Genomic DNA, 10,120 nt, shown 5'->3' with positions numbered 1-10,120 from the left:
AACCGAAAAACCGAACCGTTTTTTATGGTTAACCGATTTATCGGTTAACCGTTTAAAATTTTAGGTTTAGGTTTTTAATTTTAAAAACCGTATTACAATGGACCGGTTTATAAATTGCCCTCATGGACCGGTTAACCGGTCCATGCCCACCCCTATAGCTAACATAGTAACATTCTTACATTGAGGTCCCGAAATTAATCATATATATGTCTTTACTAAAAGAATAATTTCTATGAATATGTTTGTGAATGTTCACATAAATTGCATTTTCAGAAAGAAAATTACTATTAACGGAATTATGGAATTCTTGAGCACGTTAAAGCAAGAGCATGTTTAATATGGTTGTCAAATTCGGGCCGGACTGATCAATTAGCCCGGAAATCTCTCGAATCGGTCAGATCAACAGTTTGGGTTGCACCAAAAACTCTTATAATCACAAATCCGTGGATTTTTCATCAAACTAGCCGGGTAACCGCTAAATTAAAACCATTAACCGGCTAACTAATCAATAAATCTAGCCCGGTTTGAGTAATAATAGCATTGTCTTTACATAAAAATAAAAAAATTAAATGGCAATCATGGAATTTGGATCTTGGTGGTAGAAATTGAATGGATGTTCATTATACCACAAAACTATTTGGAATCTTATGTCTATATCTTTTATTATATAATATATATAATATCGAATAGTTGTGACTTCTATCATATATTTATATTTTCATAATCGGGGTTTAACCCCAGTTGAACGCCGGTCAAATTTTTAACCTTTGACCCTCTAATGCTACCGGTTTTGTAATCGGACCGTATTTGACAACATTGATATTTAGATAGCATTTGATGGTGACACATAAATAAATTAACCATATATATTATATTACCCAATTATTAATTTCATATAATGCAGAGACAATTAGGTATATTTTCCCATCCTGCCTATAGAGAGGTGAACCAACAATTTCCTCAATGGACCCCTAAGTCACCTGCAATTTCTTTCCCATATTAAAATAAAATTACGAATCTAAGCAATCTTTTAAATAATTTGGATACATATTTATTCACTGTCTGTACATTGGATTTTTCTCTTACAAAGCTGGTCCACAAATATATTTGGTAATAATGAAATTTATTTTGGGAGTATATGAGGAAGAAAATTGGAGTAAATAATAATTACTTTTTTCTTTTTATGGACTACCATGAAATGGAATATTGTTACTATATTAACATGTGAGAATTAAAAAAAAAATAGTATGTATTCTATGCAGAAATTTGTAAAATTTATCGCATAAACCCCTAAAAAATAAAAAATAAAGTTACAAATATGAGAATAAAAAAAATTGCAAACAAATAATAAAGGAAGCTTGGCTATGATCTTTTAGTTCCATCCTTTTCAGCTCATGCACACTTGTGGGTCAAACATCTGATCAGAGCATGGGATTAAATGTTACGTTTGTCTGATTAATAAAAAATAAAAAATAAAAACATCACTTATAATACAACCCACAGAAAAAATAAAACCAGAATCCATATTCATTCTTTATAATTTATGAGATTATTTATATCTAAGAATAAGAGAAAAACTAGTCACGGCCGAAAAAGAAAACATGAGAAGAAGATTAAAAAGCTAAAATAATGTCATAAATCATAAAAATATTATCTAAAATAATTGGTGACCGATAGACAAAGAGCTGCTGCTCACAAATAATTATTTGCATTTTAGCCTTATTTGACGATTTTTTTCTTAAAAAAATGAGTAAATAATCTGAGTTAAAAAAATTGAGTAAATGATCAATTCTACACTTGAATTTGTGGGTAAAGCTCATATAAATTAGTTTACTTTTAAACTGATTAATTATAAAAACTATCTCACATTTTATTTTTACTGTAATTTAAACATATTTATTAAAACGTGGCTTAAAAAGGTTCAATTTTATATTTATGAGCACTTCTAATCTAAAAGTATCATTAGATGTTATTCCAGTCATTAAAGACCGTCAAATATTGCATAGTCTGTCCGAAGAAAGTATTTATAGAAACATTATGGATTTATAAATAATTTGAAACTATTTTAAAAAATCATTTGTATCTTTTAGTAATTTTATATACTTCTTTTAAAAAAAAAAAATTAAAGGTCAAAATAGACTTTATTTTTGACAATCAGATCTTCTAAAGGAAGCAATAATTAATTTAGTCAAATGTCAAGGGGTAAACAATTGATTTTTAAAAATTCGTGGAAGAACTAATAATTACGATTTAATATCAGGAGAAAAATACCAATTATCCCAATATTTAATAGAGATTTAAATGCAAATAACCCTTTGAAAATTTAGGTTTATTTACACACTCTTGTATTTTTGTGACTAGTTTATTTGTGAACCCGTCTTAACAATTAAAAATCAAGATGACTTTTATAAATATATTTTAAGGCTTAATTCTTTAAAAAACCCTCATCTTGCATTTTTTTTCGTTTATACCCTAATCTTGTAAAAACACCATTTGTACCCAATTTTGAGTTTTTATGTTTCATCTCTACCCAAAAGCATTAAATTATACTTTTTTTATTTGGAAAAGAGTTTGAAACATACTTTTTTTATTTTAAAAAATACAAATAAATCTTTAAACTTAAAAAATAATCAAATACATCCAAATAATTAATTAATTAATTTAATTTTATAAAATAAAAAAATTATTATTATTTTTGATTTTTTTGTCGGAAATATTTTTTAAAAAAATAAAAAAGTTAAAAAAAATTCGAAAATACTTTTGAAAAAAATTATTATTATTTTTAATTTTTTTTTGAAGATGGTATTTTTATACTATTAATAACATTAATATCTAATTAGTATATAAATTAAAAATGAAGGATTGTTTTAAACTCTTTTTCAAATGAAAAGAGTATAATTTAATGCTTTTGGGTAGAGATGAAACATAAAAACTCAAAATGGGATACAAATGGTGTTTGTACAAGGTTAGGGTATAAACAAAAAAAATACAAGGTGGGGATTTTTTAAGGAATTAAACCTATATTTTAATATCAAATTATAACATATTAATAAAAGATCATATATATATATACATATATTCTTCCCACTTGGTGCAAGTTCATGTTCTTAACTTAAGCATCCTCTTCTTTGGATCATCCTAACTCACTCTTCAACCCTTTTTTTTCAAGAAAAAGAATCAATGGAGCTCTCTCACCATGGTTTCTTAGAAGAATTACTTCAAGCTCCAACAATTAGAGACAATCATTCTACTAATTGGCCAACTAATTTCTCTACAACTGTCTCTAATGATCAGTTCTTTAGTAATGGCTCATGGAATAATTTTGATTCTTTTGATGAAAATAATACAAGTTTATCATCATCTTCTGCAACTCCAAATCCTTCTTCTTTTTTAGGGTTACCTACATTTGATTGTTCTAATTTTCATGACCAAACTTACCCTTTTTTTGATGGCTTAATTACCACTACAGTACCTTCTGCAGAACTTAATGACCATTCTGGTCCTTTTCAAACCCAAGAAAATTACCCATCATTTGTTGAAGATGAAGAACTCGGTAGTGCTCTTCTTAGAAATCATAGTTTTGATGAAAGATTAAGCTGCAAAGCTGAGATTAATAATAATAATAATTGTCAGATTTTCAATGTTGGTTTGAGTTCAGAGAAAAAAAACAAGTCCAAGAAAGTTGATGGACAACCTTCAAAGAATTTAATGGCGGAAAGAAGAAGAAGAAAGCGATTAAATGACCGCCTTTCGATGCTAAGATCAATAGTCCCCAAGATCAGCAAGGTGATTCTGTTATATATTTGTATTATTTCTTGATTTGTTTTCAAGAACTTGAAAACTTAGAGCTACATAAAGCTGCATTTTCATTTTTGTTTGTTTGTTTATTTTCTTCATTTTAAGCAGATAAACATAACTTCAATTCTTGATTTATTTTCAAGAACTTGAAAATTATGAGTTAAATAATGCTGCAATTTTATTTTCTTGGTTTTTCGTTTGTTTACTTTCTTGATTTTTAGCTGATGGACAGAACTTCAATTCTTGATTTATTTTCAAGAACTTGAAAGTTTATAGTTAAACATTGCTGCAAATTTTTGTTTTCTTGATTTTTAGCAGATTGCAATCAATTTTTGATATATTTTCAAGAAATTGAAAATTTGTAGTTAAAAAATGCTGCAATTTTGTTTTCTTTGATTTTTTGTTTGTTTGTTTTCTTGATTTTTAGCATATGGATAGAACTTCAATTCTTGATTTATTTTCAAGAAATTGAAAACTAAGAGTTAAATAATGCTGCATTTTCATTTTGTTTTCTTGATTTTTAGCAGATAAACAGAACTTCAATTCTTGAATTATTTTCAAGAACTTGAAAATTTATGGTTAAATAATGCTGCAATTTAATTTTCTTTGATTTTTTGTTTTTGTGTTTTCTTGAATTTGAACAGATGGATAGAACTTCAATTCTTGGAGACACCATAGATTACATGAAAGAGCTTCTTGAAAAGATTAATAAGCTACAAGAAGAAGAAAATAGTGAAGAGAGTACTAATGAAATGACCATAATATCCAGCTTAAATGAGATTAAGCCTAATGAAGTACTAATTAGAAATTCCCCTAAGGTAAATAATCAAAATTTATAATTTTTAATCAAGATTTCATAAAATTAATGCATTTTCAAGTACCCAGTTCTTGATTTTGCAGTTTAAAGTTGATAGGAGAGAAATCGATACTCGAATCGATATCTGCTGTTCATCAAAGCCAGGATTATTGTTGTCAACTGTGAACACATTGGAAGCATTAGGCCTTGAGATTCAGCAATGTGTTATTAGTTGCTTCAATGATTTTTCTGTGCAAGCTTCTTGTTTAGAGGTAATAATTAATTAATTAATTTCTTAATTAAGTATGATGCGATTAGGAAAAATCGCTATCTCCACACTGATATTATGTCAAAATTATTATTTTATTTTATTAAATTTTTAAATATTCACTGTTTTTACACGACATTTAGTTCTATTTAACTGAAATCCTTACTACAGATTTCAATTATCATTTACCTATTAGTCATGGGGCAAACGGTGAATTTTAAAAGAGTTATTTCTAAAAACACTTCACGTTTTATCTGTATAACGATTTAAACACAGTTTTTAAAATGTAGCATTAAAAGGTTTAACTTTTCATGTTTTAGTCTAAAAGCATTATCCAACGTCGTTTCAGTCATGAAAAGTGAAACCCCGCTAAAACGGCGTGGTTTGGTGAAGAAAAAAAATAATTTGAGGTCCAAAATGCCAAAAAACGAATGTAAAAAACAAACCTTCTTATGCCATATTTTTAAAGACGTGCTTAAAATCGCTAGAATTACTACCTAAGATTAATGATTTATTTAAATTGATATTAATTAAATATTATTTGAATCAGCTTTTGTATGTAAATGCACATGTATTTTGGTGTTTCTGTTGTCAGGAAGCTGAGCAGAGAACAGTACTAAGTCCTGAAGAAATAAAACAAGCATTGTTCAGAACTGCTGGTTATGGAGGAAGATGTCTGTAAAAGAAAATGTTAGATTTGGATATTTCTAAGTCTGTTTAAGGAATTTTGCAACTAAGATTTATGTAATAATTAATTAATTAAGAGAGTGTTTTAGTTTAATATGTTAATTAATAATCTCCATATTCTCACATCTTATTGTAGAATAGTATATTTATTATATTTGGGCCATCTATTCCTTCTTCTAAAAGAAAAACATTAAATGCATCTGGAATTAGATAAGAATGTTTGCTTAAATTCCTTTGTAGAGCAGGAATGTTTTTGGAATAAATATATGGAATTTATGTATAATGATTATATTTTTGTTTTTTGTTTTAGTTATAAGCTTAAATATTTAAATATTAGGTGAGTGTATTTTGATGTCTTGTTCTTGCATGAGACATAACTACATCAATAATTGAAAATTAAGAATTGCACTAGATAGTGACTCTTTTGTCCTAAAATCTTGAAGAATATCTAGTGATCAATAATGATGGCATAAAAATTAATGAGAGAAATATATTTCAATCCATAAACTTGTGTGGCAGAATTAATTAGGTTCAATTTATCTATTAAGATCAAATAAATCCATAAGTTTATAATTGGAGTAATTGTAAAATAAATTAAAAACTTTGTCGTGTTTTGTAAATTTAACACGAATTTTCAATTTTAAATCACGAACTATTATTTGTTTTGGCAATTGATGCCATAACATATTATGGAGGCATAAAAATATATTGAGAGAAAATCATTTCAATCCACAAACTTGTGAGTTGGAATCAATTGGATGCAACATTATCTATTTAGGTCAAACAAATTCAGAAGTTTGTAATTTATGTCAACTGGATCCAAATTATCTTGTTATTCCATTTGAATTTGCATGTATTTTACATGAATTTAGAAAGGGCCTAATCATCTAAAAAAACTCAAACATTTTTTATGTTTTGCAAATATAACCAAATCTTTTAATTTCATTATTTCTATCATATTCCAATAATTTTAATCCAATTCCAAAAATTACTTAATCGATATGTAAAATTATGCATTAAAAATGAATTTTAGAAATTATATATGTAAAAATATTAAATAAAGTGATTTTTTTATAAAAAAAAATACACAATTTTCTTAACTTATCATTATAAATACTAATAATACATTTCAAACTGTATAATTAGTTAAATTGGTTAAAATTGCTGTGGATTTTCAACTTTGAGATAGAATTATTGATATTAAAAGTGTTGGTTAGATTTGTAAAAACACAAATGTTTGAATGTTTTATATCGATTAGGCCTTTAGAAATTTTTGGGCTTACATGTCCTTAATTGATCAAATTAGATCTATTTGATTTCACAATAACAAATCGGTGGACCACAAATATCCTTCCTAAATTGAATTAATGAGTTGAAAACCTATGAAGACTCAGTAGGCAGAATAAAGCAAATTCAACCTTTGAAACGAAAAAACCTGCACATTACCTAGAAATTAACACTAACATACAATTCTACAAAAATCAGAACAAATTTTACAATCAGAACACTGAATTATCCTATAAAAGTGGATCAAGGAATTAACAATTACTATATAAGAAAGACTCAGCTATGCTAAGATTCTAAATTTTAGAAAATTTTACTACATTTCATTGCTATGCTATCCAAACATCATCGTCACCATCGCTATCTACGCAATTATCAGCATCGATATCAGAAAATTCATCATTTGATACGTTTTGTAGATGTTGAAGCTTACTGATAGCATCTCTGGCATCAGAAACCAACGCATTTTTTGCAGCAGAAACTACATCTGTTTTCGGAATATTAATCCGCCCACGATTCTCTTTTCCTGCTCGGGTACAGGCCTTCTTTCTCTTTGCCTCCCGTACATGTAACTGATCAATGTATTTCTCATGCAACATGCTGTTTTTGACCGGCTTTAGCACCGGAGGACTAAACGTAAAGTCCTGCTTTTTCTTGCCAGATGAAGACCTCTCATTACACTTCCGAAGGAATCCTCTCTTTTCTTGCACACATGTTGGGGTAGAATTGAAATTATTAAGCTGAAGATCTTGACTCGGTAAACTCACATTTGGTTCCAGGATCGAAAACAGGTCTCCATTGTAATTCTGGTCCGCGCAATTATGCTTTTGCAGCAATTTTCTGACAGTTTTGTGTGCCATATGACTCTTCAATTTATTGCGATGAAGACTCTTAACCTTCAGCCTAGAGGGGCTAAGAAAATTTTCAGCAGAGAGCGAAAATCGACCAAGAGGCGATGAGTTCATTCTCTTTGCCCTTGATCGAGGCAACAATTGAGGGGGAGTTGAATGGTCAGAATGAATTCTGTCAAAGCAATCCTTTGCAGACTTTCCAGGAACCTGACATTAATTTTGCATATATGGTTACACTATATGAAGATATTATCATCATATAAATAACATAAACTGAAACCTTAAACTTCAAACAAGTATAGTTCATTTAATCAAACAAGCATATGATTTTTCTGACATATCTGATTGATGCTTATATCTGAATCTTGAATTTTCAACTTCAACATAAAACCGCATAAGATAATACCATAACAGCTAATATGTTTCAAGGAACTAAGTTCATTCATCATGTAGACGTTGCACTCCTACTTTCACTCATTTTACGAAATAAAATTGTACAACATGCAACATTCAAATGATTAATGATCAAAAAATCAAATCATAACCTCTCGAGAATAGTGATGTAAATAACCGCGAGAAAGAAAAACTGTACTGGAAACGTAAATTGTAATCCAGGATAAGCAATTTTGTGTTTAGCTCAACGGTTCATCAACAGAAGAGGAAACTGGAAAAAAAACCGACTTTTGCTAGACTTCAACTTTGAATCTTGATTTCAGCTTAGGAAAGAACAAGTGTCAAATATGTTGGAATCACAAAATTGACAATTTTAATTTGTTAGAAATTTGCATATCTATAATTAAGCTCCATTGCATATTTTCACATACAGTCTCTAAAAAAAACTAGATTACCATATGATCTTCATATGCAAACTACCCCACACCCTTTTCAATGTAATTAACATGAGACTGAACAATCTGCATAACAATACGACCATTTTCTTTCAATCATTTACTCCATGAGTTTAGCACTTCATACATTGAAATAATTAAAATCTTTCTTAAAATAAAACATGCTCATCTAAATTGTATCATCAAACATAAATAAAACATTTTGTTCAGAAATTAAAGGAATAAAAAGGGTAGCATAGCAAAAATTACCATCTTGGAGACCTGATTCCAGAAATTAGGAGTAGGCTTAGCAATTATGTAAGCTCTTTGCAACGCGATTTCCTGCTCGTTTGTCCAATCTTTGACACTTGCATTATTCTTATCACATTTCTCTCCTCTCTTCCTCTTCTTAGTAACCCTAATTTCTTGACTTTTCCCACAAAAATCTCTCCTTTTCACCGCTTCAAGACCAATCACCGTCGAGCAATTCACACAATCCCGAGTCTTCTTTTCGCCTTTCTGCACAAATTCATCGCACTTACGCACACCCTTACTATTATCTTTACATTTAACTGAAGAAGAATCTACATTTTTCTTGGGCTTAACACTGCTCGTATCGAGCAAAGAAAGCCTCGAAGATCGCCGAACACTCGAATTCTCCTCTACCCTATTACTAAACCTCGGGGATCTTCTAAACCCAGGAGCCGGAATCCCACAAATCGTCAACTTTTTCTCAGATTCCGTCAGTTTCTTTGAGGTGTTTTTTGCGCGATTCGCTGCTGGTTTCGGGGTTTCAGTATGCAGATCCTGGGGACTTTTGTGGACAAGTCTCTGTGATCTTCGGAGAGGGGTGGTTATCTCGTGCTTCTTGGTGGAGATGGTGGTGATGGGTTTTATTTTTGTGGAGTTGTTTGGCTTTGGCATTTCGTCGAACAGTTGACGGGCGTTTCACATTGAGAGAATTGGGAGGGAAAATGCTGATAGGATAAGCTGTTCAAATTGGGGGAAGTGAAAACAAGGCATCCAATGGGCCTGGTCCAAGTTCATATCTTTTCAAGTTGGGCTAGTTATGGATACCATTTCATTTAGGTTTGAGAAAATTAGGGAAAATACCCTATTTTTTAAAATAATAGTAATGTTTACCTCAACAAGGAAAAGATAGAAAAAATACCTCACTTTTTTAGCACTTTTATTTTTTTACTCTAAACTCTTTTTTTATTATAATAATACTTCTTTTATATTATTTTTTACTCTAAGTATTTATTTTATTACTTTAACACGTGTATTTTCTTTTTGTTCTCTGATTTCTTTTCTTTCCTCTCTCTTCTCTCTCTCTCTCTCTCTCTTCTTTCTTCTTCTTCTTCTCCATTTTCTTTTTTCTTTTCATTTTCTTTTCTTCTTTTTCTATTGTTCTGTTGTTGTTCCTTCATCGATCCGCCGTCGTTCCGCCATCACGCCGTCGTCGATCTGCCATCCTGTCGCCATCATCGATCCACCGTTCTTCCATATTTAGTTTTAGCGATTTTTTTCTTAGATTGTGGTGATCATTGCGATTTATTTTAATTCTCAGATCTATAAAAATTGCTCTTTATTTTTTTTCAGTTTCAGA

General features: G+C 29.6%; 2 protein-coding genes across 2 annotated transcripts; one reads left to right on the top strand and one right to left on the bottom strand.

Moving 5' to 3' along the window:
• The first annotated feature begins 3,080 nt into the window (after positions 1-3,080).
• On the top strand, positions 3,081-5,672 carry LOC126654732 (transcription factor bHLH93-like). The gene is made up of 4 exons (XM_050348692.2): positions 3,081-3,786; positions 4,443-4,616; positions 4,699-4,866; positions 5,458-5,672. Exons 1-4 carry the CDS (start codon positions 3,181-3,183, stop codon positions 5,542-5,544), a joined length of 1,035 nt encoding a protein of 344 aa, XP_050204649.1. The 5' UTR covers positions 3,081-3,180; the 3' UTR covers positions 5,545-5,672.
• Positions 5,673-6,968: 1,296 nt separating this feature from the next.
• On the bottom strand, positions 6,969-9,564 carry LOC126654553 (uncharacterized). The gene is made up of 2 exons (XM_050348457.2): positions 8,782-9,564; positions 6,969-7,891 (listed from the first exon to the last, which is right to left on the bottom strand). The coding sequence occupies exons 1-2, from the start codon at positions 9,433-9,435 to the stop codon at positions 7,163-7,165; spliced, it is 1,383 nt and encodes a 460-aa protein (XP_050204414.1). The 5' UTR covers positions 9,436-9,564; the 3' UTR covers positions 6,969-7,162.
• Between the last annotated feature and the right edge of the window lie 556 nt (positions 9,565-10,120).

Source organism: Mercurialis annua, linkage group LG7 (genome assembly GCF_937616625.2).
Source record: "Mercurialis annua linkage group LG7, ddMerAnnu1.2, whole genome shotgun sequence".
Classification (NCBI taxonomy): Eukaryota; Viridiplantae; Streptophyta; class Magnoliopsida; order Malpighiales; family Euphorbiaceae; genus Mercurialis; species Mercurialis annua.
Note: the sequence above shows the minus strand (reverse complement) of the source record. Positions and strands in the feature narration are given on the sequence as shown.